Source organism: Hypanus sabinus, chromosome X1 (assembly GCF_030144855.1).
Source record: "Hypanus sabinus isolate sHypSab1 chromosome X1, sHypSab1.hap1, whole genome shotgun sequence".
NCBI lineage: Eukaryota > Metazoa > Chordata > Chondrichthyes > Myliobatiformes > Dasyatidae > Hypanus > Hypanus sabinus.
In genome coordinates, this window is record NC_082738.1 from 17,998,335 (window position 1) to 18,021,047 (window position 22,713).

The 22,713-nt window shown below is 47.1% G+C and overlaps 1 protein-coding gene across 1 annotated transcript in view; it reads left to right on the forward strand.

Annotated features, from left to right (window-relative positions):
- The first annotated feature begins 6,017 nt into the window (after positions 1–6,017).
- Positions 6,018–22,713, forward strand: part of LOC132384654 (peripherin-like) — a 40,940-nt gene continuing 24,244 nt past the window's right edge. The window contains exon 1 of the mRNA XM_059955979.1: positions 6,018–6,625. Within this exon, the coding sequence (XP_059811962.1) occupies positions 6,129–6,625 (497 nt within the window). The 5' untranslated portion in view covers positions 6,018–6,128. The remainder of the gene's footprint in view (positions 6,626–22,713) is intronic.

Below are 22,713 nucleotides of genomic sequence, written 5' to 3' on the forward strand. Positions count from 1 at the left end.
GAATGGTCTACTTCTGCACCTATTGTCTATTGTCTATTGTCTCAGATCACAGCCAAAGATCTTCAAGCTCCCATGACACACCGGTCTGGGACACCGACCTTCAATCCGCCCACCCGTCTCCAGAGCCCTGAGATTCTAGACCTCCAAAGGCGGGCTGAACTCTCAGGCCATGTCCTTGGCATGTCAGATAACAGCCAGTTGTAACATCCCAAGAGTGGGTCCCATTCCCACAAAGAACTGAAGTCAGCGTGTAACTCCAAGTCAGGGTCTTCAAAAGAACCCTGAAAGGGGAAAATAGAGATATTGAAGATAGAATTAGAGTTGTTTCCGACGATGCAAGCAAAGGAGTCACCATTTAGCGCCATCTTGCCTAAGCTTCATCCTTTGGTATCCTCTTCAATATTATCAGCTAGCTTACTTTCGTATTGCATCTTTACCTTCTTAATAACTTTTAAAATTGCCTCCTGCTGGTTCTTAAAAGCTTCTCAATCCTCTAACTTCCTCCTAATTTTTGCTCTATTATATGCCCTCTCTTTGGTTTTTATGTTGTCTTTGACTTCGTTTGTTAACCACAGTTGTGTCATCTTTCCTTTAGAATACTTCCTCTTTGGGATGTACATATCCTGTGCCTTCTAAATTACTTCCAGAAATTCCAGCCATTGTTGTTCTGCCATCATCCCTGCCAGTGTTCTTTTCCAATCAATTCTTGCCAACTCCTCTCTCGTGCCTCTGTAATTCCCTTTACTCCACTGGAATAGTGGTACAGCAGACTTCAGCCCCTCCTTCGCAAATTTCAAAGGTTCAAAGGTATAATTTAATGTCAGAGAAATGTATAAAATATACATTCTGAAATGTTTTTTCGTCATAATGGTCCACGAAAACAGAGGAGTGCCCCAAAGAATGAACGACAGTTAGAACCCCAAAGTTCCTCCCCAGCTCCCCCCTCCCACACGTAAGCAGCAGCAAGCAACAATCCCCCCTCCCCCACTGACAAAAAATAGCATTGGCACTGCCACCGAGCACTCAAGCGTGAGCAAAGACGCAGACTTACAGTACCCCAAAGACTTTGTGTTTCACCCAGTATTTGACATACCACAGGTGCTCTCTCTCCCTAATAAGGGAGAAAGTGGTGTCCCCATTTTCCCAGCGAGCGAGGAGACGTAACAAACAACTCGCTGGTTTACAGTGTTAAAAGTCCGTTACGTCGCTCTGTGCCTGAAGATCGCAAAGATCCTGGGTCTCCAGGCACACAGCCGTAGATATTTTGACTCCCCCGACGACACACGGGTCTCCTGTTGTGACACCGACTCTTGAACTGTCTCCGGAGACCCGAGATCCTGGGTTTCTGAATCCGAGCCTTTGGTGTGATGAACAATGGCCGGTCCTGTAACCCCAAGAGCGGGTCCCATTCCTGCAAAGAACCGAAGTTGGTGTGTAACTCCAGGTCAGGGTCTTCAAAGGAACCTTGGAAAGGGAAAAATAGAGATATTAAAGATGAAAATAGAGCTGTTTCTGAAGATTCAAGCAAAGGAGTCACCATTAACCATAAGCTCAAATTCAGGGTGAATTTGATCATAGTATGACCACCTTCCCATAAGGGTTCTTTTACCTTAAACTCCCTAATCAGATGTGGTTCATTGCACAGCACCCAATCCAGAGTAGCTGATTCCCCTAATGAGCTTAATCACGAGCTGCTCTAAAAAGCTATCTCATCGGCACCCTAGAAATTCCCCTCTTGGAATCCGCTACCATCCTGATTTTCCCAATCTACCTGCATATTGAAATCCCCCATGACTATTGTAACATTGCCCTCTTGGCATGCATTTTCTATCTCCCATTGTAGTTTGTAGACCACATCCTTACTGCTGTTTGGGGATCTGTATACATTTCCCATCAGGGTCATTTTATCCTTGCACTTCCTTAGCTCTACCCACAACAATGCAACACTTTACGACCTTATGTCACTGCTTTCTAATGATTTGATTTCAGCTTTCACCAACAGACAAACACCACCCCCTCTGCCTACCTGCCTGTCTTTTCGACACAATGTGTATTCTTGGACATTAACCTCCCATCTATAATCTTCTTTCAGCCGTGATTCAGTGATGCACACAACATCACACATGCCAATCTGTAAGTGTTACAAGTTCATCCACCTTATTCCGTATACTGCGTGCATTCAAATATAATACCTTCAGTCCTGTATTCATCAGCCTTTCAGAAAAGATTCACGAGAATGATACCAGGAATGAAAGGGTTACTGTATGGGGAACGTCTGGCAGCTCTTGGGCTGTACTCCCTGGAAGTCAGGAGAATGAGGGGGGATCTCATAGAAACATTCTGAACTTTAAAAGGCCTGAATAGATTAGATATGGCAAAGTTATTTCCCATGGTAGGGGGTTCTAGGACAAAAGAAGACGATTTCAGGATTGAAGGGCGTCCATTTAGAACTGAGATGCGGAGAAACTACTTTAGTCAGAGGGTGGTAAATCTGTGGAATTTGTTGCCACGAGTGGCTGTGGAGGCCAAGTCATTGGGTGTATTTAAGGCAGAGATTGATAGGTTCTTGATTAACTGGGTATCAAAGGGTATGGGATGAAGGCAGGGGAGTGGGGATGACTGGATGAAGTGGATCAGCTCATGATTGAATGGCAGAGCAGGCTCGATGGGCTGAATGGCCTACTTCTGCTCCTATATCTTATGGTCTTACAATTTTGTCTGCCCTTCACACTGCAACTCATCCTGTTGACTGCAATTTTGCCCTATCATCAGTCTCTCCTTGCTAGGAGTCTCACTACACATTACTTCTGTTTCTAAACCAACTACCTCATCTTCAGCCCTCTCACTCCTGTTCCTATTCTCCTGCAAAATTAGTTTAAAACCTTCTGAACAACTCTAGCCAACCTGCCCACAAGGATATTCGTCCCCCTTGGGTTCAGGTGTAACCCATACCTTTTAGGCAGGTTGTACCTTCCCCAGAAGAGATCCCGATCATCCATAAATCTGAATCCCTGCCCCCTGCATCAATTCCTCCGCTACACATTCACCTTCTATATCATCCTATTCCTACCCTCACTGGCACGTGGCACAGGCAGCAATCCGGAGGTTACTGGAGGTACTGTTTCTCATCTTTCTACCTAGCTCCCTAAAATCTCTCCTCACCTTGTCTATCTATGTCATTGGTGCCAAAATGTACCAAGATTTCTGGCTGCTCACCCTCGCTCTTGAGAATGCCATGGACCCAATCCTTGATCCCGTTTCCAAGGAGGCAACATCCCATCCTCTGAGTATGGAATCTCACCTTCACCTTTCTGCTCTTCTGAGCCACAGCACCAGACTCAGTACCAGAGGCACGGTCGCTGTGGCTCCCTCCTGGTAGGTCATCTCCCTCAACAGTATTCAAAGTGTTATACTTATTATTGAGGGGAACAGCCACAGGGGTACTCTGCACTGGCTGCCCATTTCCTTTCCCTCTCCTGACTGTCACCCAGTTACCTGCCTCCTGCAACCTAGGGGTGACTAGCCCCCTGTAGCTCCTATCTATCACCTTCTCATCCTCTGTATGAGCTGAATGTCATCGAGCTTCATTAAATATCCATCCAGATTTAAGAAGTCCATTTGCAAGTTCTATTGTTTTATCTGAACTCTGCAAGACTCAGCGGTCTTTTTCCCAGTGAAAATGAGCCAAAATCTAGAAGGCAAGGTTTTAAGCTGAGTGTGGAGAGATTTTTAAAAGCGAAACTGAGGGGCAATTTCTTCAGGCAGAGGAAGGAGGGTATATGGAATGAGCTGCCAGATGAAGTGTTAATAACAACATTTGGATAAGTACATGAATAAGGAAGGTTTAGAGGGATATGGGCCAACTGCAGGCAAATGGGACTTGCTTGGATGGGAATCTGGTAATTAGCAGGTGTTTGGCGACCACCACATAGGACGTCTAGGCCACTGGAGTTTTGAGAGCAATTAAACTTGTTTGAAAAGCTGCAATTGCTGGATGTCAGAAATAAAGCCAGAAAACTTTTGAAACACAAAGCGTACATTCCCAGTGTTTGCACGGTGGCAGAGCTTATAGTGCTGGGCATCAAGTATCTACATAAGGTCCTCCAGATTGATTGCTGAGGAGCCTTTGATCAACTCCTGGGTTTAGCTTTGCTGACTGCCACTGAATCGTGTGATTTGTCCCTGCCCCAAGCGTGGTCAGCCTCTTGTTGCCCTTCTATCAGATGCTGGGACATAAAGGGGACAAAGACACCCCTTGCTCATTGCCTGTACTGTCTCACCTACTACCAGTTTTAGAGTCATAGAGCAGTATAACACAGAATTAGGCCTTTCAGCCCATCTTGTATGTGCTGACCTATTCTTCTCCCTAGTCCCATCTACATGTACCCTGACCACGGCACTCTATTTCTCTCTCATCCATGTACCTGTCCAAACTTCTCTTAAATGTTACAATTGAACCCACACTAACCACTCCCACCACTCTTTGAGTGAAGTAGTTCCCCCTCAGATTCCCGTTAAACATTTCATCTTTCACCCTTAACCCATGACCTCTAGGTCATAGGTACTTGAGCTGCTTGTCAAATCAAGTTTATTGTCATGTGAGGTAGAAGTACAATGAAAATCTTCCCTGCAGCAGCATCACAGGCATGTAGGCACAGACATCATACAGCATTTAAACTATACATAAATCATTTATAAAGTTATACCATAGAGGGAAAAGTAGATTTTGCAGAAGCAAGACTTAATACAAAAGAAACCAAAGACACGAGGTGGTCCGTAGTCTTCTCCTGCTGAGGTAGGGTTAGGGTCGAGTGGATTGGTTTAAGAACCTGGTATTTGTTGGAAAGTTCCTGAACCTGGCGGTGTGGGACTTCAGGCTTCTGTACCTCCTGTCCGACTGTGGAAGCAAGAAGAGGACACGGCCCAGATAGTGGGGATCCTCGATGATAGGCGCCACCTTCCTGAGGCAGCACCTCATGTAGATGCTGTCAATGGTGGGGAAGGCTGCGCCTGTGATGGACCGGGCTGTGTAACCCTTCTCCAGAATCACCCTCAAACAGCCAAGAGCAAGGATCACCAATAGCTTGACTTGGTTCAACCATGTGAATGCCATGGCCTAAAAAGCATGCCGAAGCTTCAACTTCCTCAGAAGGCGAGGGAAATTTGGCATTCCCCCTACAGGTGAACCTCAGAAAGGAATGCATCAGAGCTTGGTATGGTAACTGCCTCTTCAAGACCACAATAATTGCAGGGTTGGAGACATAGCTCAGTCCATCATGAAAACCAACTTCACACTCCATGGACTTCTCACTGCCTCAGGAAAGCAGCCACATTAATCAAAGACCCCACCAGCCCCGGACAATTTCTCTTCTCCATTCTCCCATACAAAAGCCTGAAACCACATACCACCAGGCTCAAGGACAGCTGTTATAAAACCCTTGAATGGACTCCTTGTACAATAAGAAGTAACTCTAGACCCCACAAACAAGAAGTCCTGCAGAAGGGTTTAGACCCGGAACGTCGACTGTACTTTTTTCCACAGATGCTGCCTGGCCTGCTGAGTTCCTTCAGCATTTTGTGTGTGTTGCTCTGGACCCCACAATCTCCCTTGTGGCCCTTGCACGTTATTTGTTAGCCTGCAGTGCACTTTCTCTGTAATTGTAGTACTTTATTCTGCATTCTATTATTGCCTTTCCCTTTGTATTACCCCGATGTTTGGATTGATCTGTGTCGATAGCATGCAGAACAAAGTTTGTCACTGAATATCGGTACAAGAAATAAGCCAATCAATTTCAGTGTTCAGCTATTTTGAAACTCCACTCCTCTCCCACCCCTCCGCCGCATATGCACATAATATCGCCACATTTAACATCTATTCTGCCCCAAACCCCCTTTTTTGGACGGCATTGAATGAGCCTGTTCACGTGTTGTTGGTGTGTAATGGGCTGGAAATCAGCCGATGCCTGGAGCCCCTCATTTGTGTGAGCAGGGGCTGCTGTTCTCCGCAGAAGGCGTGGTCATTCCTTCAATCCTTATAAAAGATCCACGAAGAGGTGAGGCGCTCCTCCGCTTAGCCAGTGTCCAGTCTGGAACGTGCTTGTTTCCTCAGTCCCACTCTCTGCAAAAGTATGTCTTCCTATCGGGTATCCAGCGGCTCAGCCTCTTACAGGAGGTCATATGGGGGTTCAACCCTGTCACCTATCTCCAGGCTGTCCAGCTCCGGGAGGCTGCTCGCGTCTCCTGCATCAAGGAGCACCGGGTACCGGCATCGCTCCAGCACCCCTGCGACGCCCAGGCTGTCTTACGAGAAGGTAGATTTCTCAGTGGCCGACGCCCTGAACCAGGAGTTCCTGACCACTCGCACCAACGAGAAGGTGGAGCTGCAGGAGCTGAACGACCGCTTCGCCAACTTCATCGACAGGGTGAGGTTCCTGGAGCAGCAGAACGCCGTGCTGGCGGCGGAGCTCAACCAGCTCCGGTCCAAAGAGCCCAGCAGGGCCGGGGACCTCTACCTGCAGGAGATCCGGGAGCTGAAGAGGCAGCTGGAGCTGGTGGGGAAAGACAGGGACCGGATCCAGGTGGAGAAGGAGAACTTAGCTGAAGATCTGCAAAACTTAAGGCAAAGGTGAGAGAGAGAGAGAGAGAGAGAGACCTGCCTTTTTAAAATAAAAAAACTGCTCCAACATCATTGTGTGTATCCTGGGCGTGCGGCGCAGTGCTTTACAAGATGAGGGTTACATATTTGATTTTCCCTGTCCAAGGGTTGAACCTATCTTTTGTGAGGGTTGGGGGAAGGGAGAGCTGAATGCAGAAACCGCTACTTACTGGAAGGTAGGAAAGAGATTGAGTAGGGCGGGGAATTTAGGCGTTGGAAAAGCACACTAAATCTCATCAGTGTGGACTGGGAGATTTCACACCGTTTTTTTCTCATCCCTGAACTGGTCTTAAAAGATTCTTTCTTACACCTATTTGATACCTTTTTGTTAAACAGCTGAACAATAAGCATTGTAAAATCTTTGGAATCGACAGATCTTAAAACAGGAAACTTATCCCGGATTAGTCCTAAAAATTAAACCAGCAACATCTACTTGGCAATATATACTGGAAGCACGACATCCTGCAGATGCTGGAAATCTTGAGCAATGCTAGGGCATTTATTCAGGGTTTTCAGTAAATCCTGATAAAGGGTCTCAGTCGGAATTGACAACTGTTTATTCCCCTCGATACAAACTGGGGACAGTTAATGAGATGCACAAGGGACTGGAAGTGAGAGTGTTTGAAAAACTCTTGAGATGAAGCTATTGATCATAAAGGAGGGGGTCAAAAATGGGGAGGAGGAAGTTTGGTATACTTTCTTGGAAAGCAGAGGTCCATCTGGTTTTGAAGGGAGTTTCCATGGTGGGGAAGCTAGTGGTAAGGTTTAGATTCAGACCTTGACTGGGTTGGATGCTCACAAAATGGGACAGGACAAACCAGGGCAAGGTGCAAGATGAATTGTAAGGGATGCAAAACAAGTGGGCTAGAGAATCTCACTTTTGTGGGATTGAGTTTGTGGAATTTGGCATGGGATTGCTGGATCCATGCCAATGTTAGTTTGAAGTGGAGGTTGAAGGGGGTTGGCAGGGAAGGTAGAGAGGCAAAGTGGATTGATGAGGTTGCTGTCTTGTACTTCATTGAAAGGACATGCTAACTTGGACAGGTTGGGCCTGTTTTAATATTTCAAATTTGAAGCCTGCATTTTGGCAGGGTGGTTGGGGGGGGGGGGGGAGGTTTGTGGAGGTTTGGCTAGAAAGTGGAAATGGATTTTGATTTGCTGAGTTTGGTTTTTTGGTCACAATTATCTTTCTCTTTTGCTTCTAAAATCCCTTTAATGTGTTACTTATGCTACAGAGAAAGTTTTCCGTTAAAAGCACATTAACCTGTAACGTTAATTCTGCTTCTGTCTCCACAGACGCTGCCTGATTCCCCTCATTGTATTTTTCATTACTCTGGTCTTGTTATTTTCCAGAACAGTCATGTCTTTCACAAGATAAAAGTTGTTGGAAATGTGGGTATATGGTGCACCCAGCCACGTACCACGGTGTAGACAGATGGGAGTTATAACAGTGAGTCGGCCACTGCTGTAGATACTGATGGTGGGGATGGTGTATTGGGCAGAGTCCATTGCTCTTTTGCAGAGTACATTTTTGATGGATTGCTAACAAATGCATAATTTGGGCCACATGCATTCTTATTCTTAAATTTGTTAATTAATGCTGGACAGCCTCTCTGGTGCTGAAAGTTAACCACAGCTAGCGTGGAACCTCATTTCTTCAAAACTCAATTCTTATTAGGGATCATTTTAAAATTTAATCTTTGAGATTTTTTTTTCTTACCAATCCCATTTTCCGTTTCCTCTCATATTTCCCTTTCTGTACCTTTGCCTATTTACCCGATGTGCCCCCGAGCAGAACATGTTTTTATTTGGACTTCTTATATGTCGATTATTCTACCTAACCCCAACCTCCCTTTGCCCTAAATTCTCTGCTCGATCATCTCCTGTGATTTCACCCCTCTTGTCACCCTCCTGTGCACACTCGGCCATGGGGAACTGGCACAGAAGAGGAGTAGAGGGTCGCAGTTGATGGACTGAATGTCCTGCTCCTGCTCCTATTATATTATGCTTACAAATCTACTGTGGTCACGGAGCTCCCTCAGAAGTCTCACGTAGGCCCAGGGTTGTCTGTCACAGATAGCAACTTCTGTAAGGGACTAACTACCTTCTTGCACATACTTTGTGTGACTGAGCAAGAGTCCTGGGGGCACACATTGGTCCCTCCTGTTCACCCTGTCACGGGTCATGTGTTGTTACTTGAAAAATCCAAGCCATTTCCCTGCATCCGGGTACAGAACCGATCAAAAAGTTTCATTCCCAAGCAGTGTGAGGCCGGTCCTTTTCATCACTCACATCACACATCATTTAAGGGAAGTTTCTACTCTTCTCAAATTAGTTCCAGAATGCCAGATGCATTAAGATATCAGATAAGCACTTGTCCATGGCCTCCTCCTGCTCTGCAGCGAGGCCACCCTCTGGGTGGAGGAGCAACAGCTTATATTCTGTCTAGGTAGCCTTCAAACTGATGGAATGAATATCAATTTCTCCTTAAAGTTAAAAAAAATTCCCTTCCCCTCCTGTGTTCTATTCCCCACTCTGACCCCTTACCACTTCTCACCTGCCTATCTCCTCCACCTGGTGCCCCTCTTCCCTTTCTCCTATGGTCCAATCTCCTATTAGATTCCTTCCTCTCCAGCCCTTTACCTTTTTCACCCATCTGGCATCACCTTCTAGCTACCCTCCTCCCCCCTCCCCCTACCTTCCCCCTTCCTTTCCAGTCCTGATGAAGGGTCTCGACCTGAAGCATCGACTGTTTACTCTTTTCCATAGATGCTGTCTGACCTGCTGAGTTCCTCCAGCATTTTGTGTGTGTTGCTTTGGATTTCCAGCATATGCAGAATTTCTTATGTTTATGATTCGCTGCCCCGCTGCAAAATCTTTTCAAGCGATGCCTACCCTGAAGAAGTTTATATCTTTACTTTGACAGGAGTTCAGTGAAACCCTCTCTCACTGTTCCACCTCTGTGGTCTCTGCTGTACTTCAATTCTTTGACGATATACTCACTCAGACTTGCTATCCTTCCTACGAACTGGTCGTCACCGCTATCTTGTTCCAACTCTGGTTCTACAACCTTGGAGGCCTTCAGACTGCAAATTGCAGGCTGCCAGCATCTCCAGACTTCCCTTGCTGAGCCCTCAGGTCCCCCTTTCCCCACCACCACTCTCCCACCCTGGGTCTCTCAGCTTCCACTGTCACCTCTTTGGTCCTTGGAGCCTCCATCTTCTTTCCCACCTTGCCTTCCCTGAACACCCCAACCCTCTCCTCTGGCACCACCAAATCTCTTCCCCTGTCTGATCCCAGCTCTAATCCTTCACTATTCCCCCAGACCTTCCCCTCTCTGAGGCAGAATTTTCAAAGGGACCTACCTTTGTCCCCCTTTAACCACACCTCAGTGAGTTCAGACCTCGAGCTCTTCTTCCGTCATCTCCATCCCTGAACCCAGTTCTTTGGCAAGAATTCCACACCTCACACTGATGACTCCTTCTCTCATCTGCAACCCTCCTCCTCATCTTAGACACAATGCTCTGGGTCTCTGCCTGCTCTGGATCTCATCTCAAATGGTCGACGAGACATTAACCGTCTCAACTTCAGCATTCCTCTCTCTCCTCTTCGAACCTCATCCCCTCTTAATGCACTGCCCTCCACTCTCTCTGCACTAATCACAAACTTGCCATCAAACCTGCAGACAAAGGGGTTGCTATTGTGGTGTGGCACACTGACCTCTACCTTGCTGAGGCCAGACGACAACTCTGACACCTCCTCATACCGACCCCTTGAAGAGGACCCCACTCTGGAACATCAGAAAACTGTCTCTGACGCCGTCACTGACCTCATCATCTCTGGAGAACTCCCATCCACCGCCACCAAGCTCATAGTTCCCTTAACCCGCACTGCTTGATTCCACCTCCTACCCGAGATCTACAGACCTGACTGTCCGGGTTGGCCAATTGTCTCTTTCTGCCCCACCACACTGAACTTGTGATCTCATACCTCAACTCCATTCTATCTGTCCCTTCCCACCTATATCCATGACACTTCTCATGCTCTCCATCTCCTCAATAACTTTCAATTCCTTGGCCCTGACCGCCTCATCTTCACCACGGATGTTCGGTCCTTGTACACTTCAATCCCCCATCAAGGCCATAAAGCTTCTTTCTCAATAAAAAAACCAACCAGTTCCATACTTCCATCACCCTCCTCCATCTGACAGAACTGGACCTCACCCTCAAATATTATTCCTTCAGCTCCTCCCACTTGCTCCGGACTCAGGATAACCATGGGCCCCAGCTATGCCTGCCTCTTCATTGGCTACTCAGAACAGTCCATGTTCCAAGCCTTCCCTGGTAACGCTTCCCAACTCTTCCTCCACTACATTGATGACTGCATTGGTGCTGCTTCATGCACCCGTGCTGACCTCGTCAATTTCATTAACTTTGCCTCGAACTTCCACCCTGCCCTTAAATTCACTTGATCCATTTCTGACACCTCCCTCCCCTTTCTCGATCTCTCTGTCTCCATCTCTAGAGACAATCTGTTGACTGACATCTTTTATAAACCTTCTGATTCCCACGGTTATCTTGACTATACCTCTTCCCGCCCTGTCTCCTGTAAAAATGCCATCCCCTTTTCTCCACCACATCTGATACCAGGGTGCAGCTTTCCTTTCCAACACATCAGAGATGTCCTCCTTCAAAGAAAAGGGTTTCCCTTCCTCCTCCGTTGATGCTGACGGCATCAGAGACAGTTTTCTGATGGTCCGGAGTGGGGTCCTTTTCAAGGGGTAGGTATGAGGAGGTGTCAGAGGCATCAGCAAGGTAGAGGTCAGTCCGCCCCCTTTGTCAGCAGGTTTGGAGAGAGTGGAGAACAGTGCATTCAGAGGAGGTGGGGCTCAAGGAGGAGAGAGGAGTGCTGAACTCGAGCCGATTGATGTCGGCAGCCCAAGATGAAAAGATGCAGAGCAGGCAGAGAACCAGAGCGGGGTGTCCAAGAAAAGGAGGAGGGTTGGCGACGGGAGAAGGGGGTCATCCGTGTGAAGTGGGCTCGGAGACGGAGGCGACAGAAGAAGAGCCCAGGCAGCTGCAGGACTCACTGAGGTGGAAGTGCAGGGGGACAAAGGTGAGGCCCTAACTGAGAGGGGAAGGTCAGAGGGAATGGTGAAAACATGGCAGGGATTAGAGTGGGATGAGGGGGGAGGGTTGGGGTGTTTGGGCAAGGTGGAGGTTCCGAGGACCCAGGAGGTGACAGTGGAGCCTGAATTGTTGGTGGGGAAAGGGGAGCCTGGGGGCTCAGTGGCAGCAAGGAAAGTCTTGGCCTGGACGTGCTGCAGCCAAGGTCCAGCCTGGAGCTGGAGCTAGAGGTCGCACAATTTGCAGTCTGGAGGCAGTCTGAAGTTGACGGCGGTGGATTCTGAGGTCTGGATCTGCTCGGGGTTGTTGGAACTGGGGTTGGCGACATTTGTCACCAGCCGGAGGTGTCCAGGCTGTCCTACCCACCTGGCTTCACCTATCACCTTCCAGCTGTTTCTTTCCCCTCCCCCCACATCTTTATTCTGTTGTCTTCCCCTTCCTTTCCAGTCCTGAAGAAGGGTCTCAGCCCGAAATGTCAACTGTTTATTTACTTCCATAGATGCTGCCTGACCTGCTGAGTTCCTCCAGCATTTTGTGTCTGTTACCTTAGGTTTCCAGCATCAACAGAGGCTCTTGTATTTATACTTTTACTTCTTGTCAAGATCAAGTACATTGATCACATCAGCTGTACTTAACTATGTACTTACCTCCCCCCCAATGCACCTTGACTGCCAGTCTGTGACTTTGGTCACGTTATAAGCTCGGGGCAGTTGGTGGGATAGTTCAGCTGCAAGTTGAGCCCAATCCCTTGCATCACTCCAGTGCAGTACTGCGGGAGTTCTGCGTTACTGGAGGTGCCCTCTCCTGGAAGGGACTGGTCCATTTGGTGGTGCTATGTGTAGGAAAGCAAGGATTGGTGCATACGCTGCTCCGGCAGCAGTCCAGGGTATTTGTCTTGGATGCTTGTTGAGTGGACATTGCTGTGTGAATTGGCTGTGTAACAACATCACATTCAGAGTGGTTGCCCTGAGCACCAGAGTGTGATCCTCATGTTGGAGAAGCTTTGATGTGTAGGTCAGAATGCGTATAGCAGACTTCTTTAAGGTGTCTTTCTTGGATTTGAGTGCTGTTTTAAGAACATTGCCATTGGATTTCTGAACACCACCTCATTATTCATCTTTTGCATTATTTATTTATTTTTGTAACTTACAGTAATCGTTTTATGTATTGCAATGTACTGCTGTTACAAATTAGCAAATTTCACGACATATAGTATTGATAATAAACCCGATTCTGATTCTGAGGTAGTTGTGCTTCTGTAGTTGGGAAGGACAAGGGCGTGACTTACTTCTTGGCCAGGTAGACCATTCTCACTGGGTAACCCATCCGTTCACAGAACGTCGGCGTTGCTGGCATTGATCGTCTATCCCCAGTGCACTAAAAAGCCTCTGTCCTGAACCATTTACAGGAACAGCTGGCTCATGTGGTACCCACATTGCTGTGGGTCTGTGGGGACGCCCTTTGCTTCTGTAATGGACGTTCGTGAATGAGATCAGCTTTTATGATGAAGCAGTTGTTTTACGGTCACCTTTACTCACGGTGTTTTGTTTTACATTCTAGATTTAGGGTGGGACAGTAGTGTAATGGTTAGCATAATGCCAGTGATCCAGATTCAATTCTTCTGCTGTCTGTAAGGAGTTTGTACGTTCTCCCTGTGACCCTGTGGGTTTCTTCCCACATTTCAAAGATGGTATTCAAAGGGGCTGAAGGGTCTTGGGTAAAAATGTTGACTGTACTCTTCCTCATAGATGCTGCCTGGCCTGCTGAGTTCTTCCAGCATTTTCTGTGTCTTGCTTGGATTTCCAGCAGCTGCAGATATTTTCTTGTTTGTGATCAGGTTTATTATCACTGATGTGTGTCGTGGAATTTTGTTGTTTTGTGCCAGTGGTGCAGTGGAATTCATGAAATACTATAAGTCACAGTAAGATATAGAGTATATATTATATAAATTAAATAAGTAGTAAAAAAAGTCAAGATTTGAACTCGTGCCTTCAGAATGACGGACAAAGAAATCTACTGGTGCGGGAAATGTGTGTTCTATCCTCCCCCCATCTCTGTGCGTTGGGCATAAGGCACCAGTCCAGTTCCAGGTCAATATTTTACCATTCCTAGCATATTCTTTTCTCTTTTAAGAGTGACCTGCTTCCACTTGGATTCATGGTGATGAGAAATACTGAGGTGGTGCTGGAGTCTTCCTTGACACTGGTCTGCACTGTGATTGGCTTGGCTGTGGCCCCGCTGGCTAAAAATATGGTTTGCATGTATTCTGAAGCAGACTTTTCCCACTAAGACTAGAATTAGAGCTCATAGGTTAAGGGTGAAAGGTGAAATATTTAAGGGAAACCTGAGGGGGAATGCCTTTCCTCATAGTGTGATGCAAGCTGCCAGTGCAGCTGCTGGATGTGGGTTCGAATGTAGCATTTCAGGGAAGTTTGGAAAGGTACATGGATGGGAGGGGTTTGGTCCAGGTGTGGGTCAATGGAACCAGAATGAACAACGATTTGGCATGGACTAGATGGGCCAAAGGGCCTGTTTCTGTGTTGTAGTGATCTGACTCTATGAAACAAATGCAAGACACAGGTGAATTTCTGTTGGCAGACAAATTTGAGGATACTTCATGGTTCCACTCAATTGACAAAATCAGAGTTTTGTGGACCAGAAAAGACTTGTGTACAGTGGTTGATGCTGCTCTGCATTTCTTGGAGTTGAAATGTTGACAATTGGCCAGCTTTGAGTAGTAGTCTTTATTTAGTTTGGATTCCAGTATCTGGGCTACTGCATTTGATGGAAGAGCTCAGACTTGCCCACAAAATTGAGAATATTGGATAATTTTAACACTGGATATTGTTAGGCTGAGGTAAGATTGGATTAATATTAACTCTTTCCGGTGAAACTTGATCCTGTGAGCTTCCTGCCATCCGTTGGGTTAAATGTTTTTGATTTTTAACTCAAGACTGAATTCAAGGCTTCCATTAACTACTGGCCTTTGTTCTGGTTATGATTCCATTAACACTGAGACGTATCCTTTCTGAAATGTACTATTTTCTCTTATTTATTACCTATTAGCCTATTTCATTATTAAAGTGGGGACCTAATTGAAGGCATTTATTTTTGAATATTAAAATTTTCTGTTCATAGATACTGTGCTGTCTTTACGACAGTTATTTAGTTTATAATATTTTCGCTTAGTAATTCATTCAATAGTATTTTCTAGTTAGAATTAGAAGTGTTTAAAGTGTATTCATTGCATGTAAAATATATCGGCATGCGATGACGTCACATCCGGTTTCGCCGCGTCTTGTGGGAAAACACCGGTTTGAAATTAGCGCGAGGGTGGGGGCTTTCCACGAGGTTCACCTGAGCACAAGCAGTTTTGCAGGCATGAGAAATCACAGTGAGAGCAACGCTGTAAGTTAATAGATAATCGATATATTGAACTAAGATGTTAATAGTGATCCTGTTACAGGTAACGACGGTAGATAATGTTTATGCCTTTGTTAGTTAAAGAGTCGCGGATAGTTTGCATGGAAGTGTATTTAAAGTAGTCAATGGAGCAGGTAAACTCTCCCTGTATACTGCACCTTAGTGTAATGTAGTTATAGTCACCTTTGCGAGTATTTACACTTGAAATGTGATATTAAGGAAGGAACAAATACTGTATCAATCTTGTATTGTTTTATCAACAGTTTTCACCATATGTTAATGTGAAGAGTGAACAGTAAATGGTTAATCTTACTGCGATCTGGTTTGCATTGGCTGTGGTTTATCCGGACGTTAAATTCGGCGTTTCGTTACACCCGAAGGAGAACGTGACAGTGAAAAAGCGGCATTATCAGGTGTTTCAAGTGCTGCAATGTCAGCTCAATCCAGCATCAAGTCGACGCCGCCCAGCGACAAGGGCAGTAAACCGACATCAAGTAAGCCCACCCAGGCGTTATCAGGTGTTCCAAGTGCTGCAATGTCAGCTCGATCCGGGATCAAGTCGATGGCGCCCAGCGACAAGGGCAGTAGAACGACATCAAGTAAGTCCACACAGGCAAGAGCCAAGGCAGAAGCCGCCAAGGTGCGACTGCATTACGCCAAACAAGAGGCAGTTTTGAAAATGAAACTGGCCACCAAAGAAGCCGAAAGGGCCGCCAGACAAAGAGAAGAGGCTGCCAGAGAAAGAGAAGAGGCTGCCAGACAAAGAGAAGAGGCTGCCAGAGAAGCCGAAATCCAGAGAGAACAGGCCGCCAGAGAAGCCGAAACCCAGTTGGAAATGACAAAAATATCGACAGAGTTGCATGTGCTGCAGCTAGAAGGAGAAGGAGAAGCTGCCAGGGTGGAAGCAGAGTACATAGAAGAAGCTGAAGGGTCGCGTGATCTGACCGAAACAAGCTCTGCTTTGGAAAGGACCAGACTGGAACGCACGAGCGACTATGTACAATATCAAGCAGACAGGCAGGCTCGTCTCCCCTCTCCATACCTATTCGATAACTTCCCCAGCTACGAGGAGGAGAATTTACCCTCGCGGCCCCGCGATGAAGTCAAGAATGAAAGAGCTGACAACCGATATACTTTGACACCAAAGTTACAAAGTTCGATGCGAAGAGACGCGGAGGTTGAATCCAGGATGGCAAATTCCATGAGAAACGTGCGTTCTCAGTCATATGGGCGCCAACGCACTTCTCCAGCCCACATGCCGCTTGCAGCCGATCCCACGCTGCAGTATTTAGCACGACGGGATCTCGTCACTTCGGGACTGTACCAGTTTGACGATAAACCCGAAAATTACCGTGCTTGGCTCTCCACATTCACCAACGTGATTGACGGGGTCCAGCTCAGTGCAACCCAAAGGTTGGACCTTATGGCGAAATGGCTGGGGAAAGAATCACGCGACCAGGTGAGACGCATGCGTTCAGTGTACATCAACAAACCTGAGCTAGCCTTAAGCGAAGCGTGGGAGAGACTTTGGGAGAGATATGGGTCCCCCGACATTATTGAAAGGGCGCTATATCGACGTCTGGAAAACTTTCCTAAGGTGTCAGCCAAAGATCACTTTAAGTTAAGAGAATTCGGAGATTTACTCATGGAGATCCAAGGCGCCAAAGAAGATGGCTATTCAGCTGGTCTAGTATTCCTAGATACTCCATCCGGGATTAGACCAATTGTGGACAAACTTCCATTTGGGCTGCAGGACAAGTGGCTGACTGTTGCCTCAGAGTACAAGGAAGACCACGATGGTCGATTTCCTCCCTTTGAGCTCCTCACTAGGTTTGTGTGCAAGGAGGCGAAGAGGCGAAACGACCCTAGCCTTGTAGGTCCAGGAAGCAGTTCGATTTACACCAAGCCAAGCAGATCCGTTTCGAATGTTTTCAACATTGATAAACCCGTGTCAGTGCTCAAGACCGAAGCCCTTACAACTAACAACGACCCTGGCAAGTATTGTCCATTGCATAACAAACCTCACCCCCTGAAAGCATGCAGAATGTTTAGGGAAAAACCCCTTGAAGAGAGGACGGCTCTTCTCAAGGAGAAAAGAATATGTTTTAGATGCTGTTCCTCAACCTCTCACCTCGCCAGAGAGTGTACGATCGCCGTGAAGTGTCCGGAATGTGGCAGCCCAGATCACGTCGAGGCCATGCATCCCGACCTGTCACCACAAACCGAGAGCGCTCCTTCACCCCCACAACAGGACGGCGGGGAGGGAGAGGCTCACTCTAGGTCAATAGCTGTCAGCACGAACTGTACAGAAGTTTGCGGTCAAGCTCAGTCAAGTCGTTCTTGTTCCAAGATCTGCCTCACTAAGGTGTACCCTAAAGGAGCCAAAGACAAGGCCATCAAAGCCTACGTGATTCTGGACGATCAGAGCAATCGTTCACTAGTCAGTCCAGAGTTCTTTAAATTATTCAACATTGAGAGTGAGCGGTTCCCATACTACCTCAAAACTTGCTCAGGCAACATGAAAACCCAAGGAAGGAAGGCAGAAGGCATCCAGATCGAGTCCCTGGATGGTAAAGTCGTCATCTGTCTCCCTCCGCTCTTAGAGTGCAATGAAATCATGAATAACCGCGCTGGGATCCCGACACCAAGTGCGGTGCTACACCAGCCGCATCTCCACCACATCGCCAAACACATCCCAGAACTGGATCCGAAAGCGGAAATACTCCTGCTATTAGGAAGAGATGTTATCCAGGTACACAAGGTTAGGCAGCAGATCAATGGACCACTCAACGCCCCCTTCGCGCAACGTCTGGATCTGGGCTGGGTGGTGATAGGAGAGGTGTGTCTCGGTGACGTACACAAACCGATGGTTAACACACTCAAGACCAATGTGCTAGAGAGTGGCCGCCATTCAATCTTTCGACCCTGCCCGAGTGTCCCGTGCATCAAGGAAGCACAACAAGGCGTTAACAAGCGCGAGGCAAGCGACGAGTCGCTGGGCCAGTCAGTCTTCGCTCTAACGAAGTATGACAACAAACTTGCACAATCAGCTCAAGATACCATTTCTTTAAAAACCAAAGACACCAAGGTCTTCAGAGATGAAGCAAATAATGGGGTTGCCCCATTGCCAATCAGAGAACCACGCCAGCGCTCACCAGATAACAAAGAGCAGGCAGTCAAACGGTTCACGTCCTTACGGAAAACCTGGAAAAGGAAACCTGAGATACAGCAACGCACCCGATTGGCCCACGAGGTACTGTGCACCCTAATGGCAGAGGTCACAGCCATTATAAACGCACAATCATTCCTACCTGTGTCTTCTGACCCAGAAAACCCCTTTATACTTTCGCCATCAACGCTCCTTACGCAGAAGGCAGGAGCACCTCCTCCACCAGGAGACTTTTCAGACAGGGATCTGTACACAAAGCAATGGAGACAAGTCCAAGCTCTGGCGAATCAGTTCTGGTCCCGCTGGAGACAGGAATATCTACCCTCGTTGCAACAGAGACGAAAGTGGACAGAACCCCGCAGGAATCTTCAAGTCGGAGACCTAGTCCTGCTCAGGGACAAGCAGATCACCCGCAACAGCTGGCCAATGGCCAGAATCACTGCTACATTCCCTAGCGAGGATGGACATGTCAGGAAGATCGAATTGAAGACTACCGACCAAGGCGATGTGAAAATTTACCAAAGGCCAGTTACAGAAGTTATTCTACTTCTACCCAATGACTGATTAAGAGACTAAGTTTTGTACTCTGCTCATTGTGACCTTACGAAGGTCAAGCGGGGAGTGTGCTGTCTTTACGACAGTTATTTAGTTTATAATATTTTCGCTTAGTAATTCATTCAATAGTATTTTCTAGTTAGAATTAGAAGTGTTTAAAGTGTATTCATTGCATGTAAAATATATCGGCATGCGATGACGTCACATCCGGTTTCGCCGCGTCTTGTGGGAAAACACCGGTTTGAAATTAGCGCGAGGGTGGGGGCTTTCCACGAGGTTCACCTGAGCACAAGCAGTTTTGCAGGCATGAGAAATCACAGTGAGAGCAACGCTGTAAGTTAATAGATAATCGATATATTGAACTAAGATGTTAATAGTGATCCTGTTACAGGTAACGACGGTAGATAATGTTTATGCCTTTGTTAGTTAAAGAGTCGCGGATAGTTTGCATGGAAGTGTATTTAAAGTAGTCAATGGAGCAGGTAAACTCTCCCTGTATACTGCACCTTAGTGTAATGTAGTTATAGTCACCTTTGCGAGTATTTACACTTGAAATGTGATATTAAGGAAGGAACAAATACTGTATCAATCTTGTATTGTTTTATCAACAGTTTTCACCATATGTTAATGTGAAGAGTGAACAGTAAATGGTTAATCTTACTGCGATCTGGTTTGCATTGGCTGTGGTTTATCCGGACGTTAAATTCGGCGTTTCGTTACACCCGAAGGAGAACGTGACAGATACTATTCATGTTATATCTGTGCAAATTAAACAAAAGAATATAAAGAAACAAATCATTTAAGACAAATATAATTATAGGTTCTCTTTTACACAGAACAGAACGTAATGGGTATCTGTTAGCTGGAACTAACATGTCAATTGAGGCTGTGATTGCAACAACTCTTCAGAAAGACAAATCTTGGAAGTCAAGTTCATAGCAAATGCATATCTGGGCAGAATTGTTTGTTCGGAATCCATAGAATGTGGAAAGATGAGGGAAGTTCCCTTTGCAAACCATCGCCATGTCATGGATGATCACGGAGAAGGATACGATTGCACCTAGAGTTGAGGTCCGTATCTGGGGGAAGAGCGACCTCACTAATGGAAGACAGAAGCTGGCAGATGTGGATTGGGAGCACCTGCAAGAAGGGCAGATCAACACTCTCAATCAGATTTAATATCACTGGCATATGTTGTGAAATTTGTTTGGGGCCAGCAGTACACAACAATAAAACTATAAATTACAATAAGTGTATATAAAAAAAGATAATTAAATTAAATAGTGCAAAAAGAGTAAAACAGTGAGGTGTTCATTGCCCATTCAGGGGAAGAAGCTGTTCCTGAATCGTTAAGTGTGTGTCTTCAGGCTCCTGTACCTCCTCCCTGATGGCAGAGGGGAAGAAGCTGTTCCTGAATCATTGAGTGTGTGTCTTCAGGCTCCTGTACCTCCTCCCTGATGGCAGAGGGGAAGAAGCTGTTCCTGAATCGTTAAGTGTGTCTCTTCAGGCTCCTGTACCTCCTCCCTGATGGCAGAGGGGAAGAAGCTGTTCCTGAATCGTTGACTGTGTGTCTTCAGGCTCCTGTACCTCCTCCCTGATGGCAGAGGGGAAGAAGCTGTTCCTGAATCGTTGAGTGTGTGTCTTCAGGCTCCTGTACCTCCTCCCTGATGGCAGAGAGGAAGAAGCTGTTCCTGAATCGTTAAGTGTGTGTCTCCAGGCTCCTGTACCTCCTCCCTGATGGCAGAGGGGAAGAAGCTGTTCCTGAATCGTTGAGTGTGTGTCTTCAGGCTCCTGTACCTCCTCCCTGATGGCGGAGGGGAAGGAGCTGTTCCTGAATCACTGAGTGTGTGTCTTCAGGCTCCTGTACCTCCTCCCTGATGGCAGACGGGAAGAAGCTGTTCCTGAATCGTTGAGTGTGTGTCTTCAGGCTCCTGTACCTCCTCCCTGATGGCAGAGAGGAAGAAGCTGTTCCTGAATCGTTAAGTGTGTGTCTTCAGACTCCTGTACCTCCTCCCTGATGGCAGAGGGGAAGAAGCTGTTCCTGAATCATTGAGTGTGTGTCTTCAGGCTCCTGTACCTCCTCCCTGATGGCAGAGGGGAAGAAGCTGTTCCTGAATCGTTGACTGTGTGTCTTCAGGCTCCTGTACCTCCTCCCTGATGGCAGAGGGGAAGAAGCTGTTCCTGAATCGTTGAGTGTGTGTCTTCAGGCTCCTGTACCTCCTCCCTGATGGCAGAGAGGAAGAAGCTGTTCCTGAATCGTTAAGTGTGTGTCTCCAGGCTCCTGTACCTCCTCCCTGATGGCAGAGGGGAAGAAGCTGTTCCTGAATCGTTGAGTGTGTGTCTTCAGGCTCCTGTACCTCCTCCCTGATGGCGGAGGGGAAGGAGCTGTTCCTGAATCATTGAGTGTGTGTCTTCAGGCTCCTGTACACCTCTACCGTAGCTGCAGTGAATGAGAAGAGGGTGCCTTCTGCGTGATGGGGGTCTTTAACAATGGATGCCACCTTTTTAAGTCATCGCCTTTTGAAGGTGTCCTTGATGCTGGGGAGGCTAGTACCCATGATGGAGCTGGCTGAGTTTACATCTTTCTGTGGCTTTTCCTGACCCTGTGCAGGGGCCCCTCCAAATCAGACAGTGATGCAACCATTTAGAATGCTCTCCACGGTACATCTGTAAAAACGTGTGAGTGTCTTTGGTGACATACCCCAGTTCTCCTTAAATTCCTAATGAAATATAACAACTGTTGTGCCTTCTTTGCATTGATATGCTGGGCCCGGGATAGATCTTCAGAGACGTTGACACCCAGGGACTTGAAGCTGCTCACTCTCTTCTTCAATAAGTTGGAGGTGGCTGAGAGTGAAATAGTAAGAGTATGGAGTCCTGGAAAGATGATAAACAAAGGAGGTAAGATTAGGCAATGAAAGAACAATCTATTGGAGGAGCTCAGTGAGTATTTTTGACATTTTGAGACCTTGCTTCAGGTCCAACATTCACTGGGGAGAAAGGGTGCTGTACACTGACAGTCTGGAACGTGTGTGTAGCAGGAAAGAGGATGTGTTTTTTGGAATTATCAATGCACATGAAGGTGAGCAAATCCCCAGGGCCTGATGAAATCTATTCTGGGGTGTTATGTGAAGCAAGGGAGGTAATTGCTGGGGCTCTGGTGGAGATTTTTGCATTTGGAAGAGTGGAAGGAAATGAATGTTGCTCCCCTATTCAAGGAGAATGGTAGTGAAAAGCCAGGTGAGCCTTGGCTCTTGTCTGCTATCCCGGGGTACAGGGTTCATAGTTACCGTGGAGTGTTCGGGGTAGGGGTCTGGTGCTCCTGCGGGCACCAGGTCGCGGACGGAGACCGTGTCCTCCGGCCTATCAGGTAAGACCACGTAGGCATACTGGAGGTTCGCATGTAGAAGGTGAACCCTCTCGACCAGCGGGGAGTATTTATTGCTCCTCGCATGTTTCCGGAGCAGCACTGGCCCTGGGGATGTCAGCCAAACCTGTAGGGTGGTCCCAGTGGCAGACTTCCTGGGAAAAGAGAATAGGCGTTCGTGAGGGGTGGCATTGGTGGACGTACATAACAGAGAGCGGATAGAGTGGAGTGCCTCGGGGAGGACCTTCTGCCATCGAGAGACCGGCAACCCTTTTGACCTAAGGGCTAAAAGTGTGGCCTTCCACACAGTGGCATTCTCCCTCTCCACCTGTCCATTTCCCCGGGGATTATAGCTTGTGATCCTACTAGTAGCAATGCCCCTAGCCAGCAGGTACTGGCGCAGCTCGTCACTCATAAA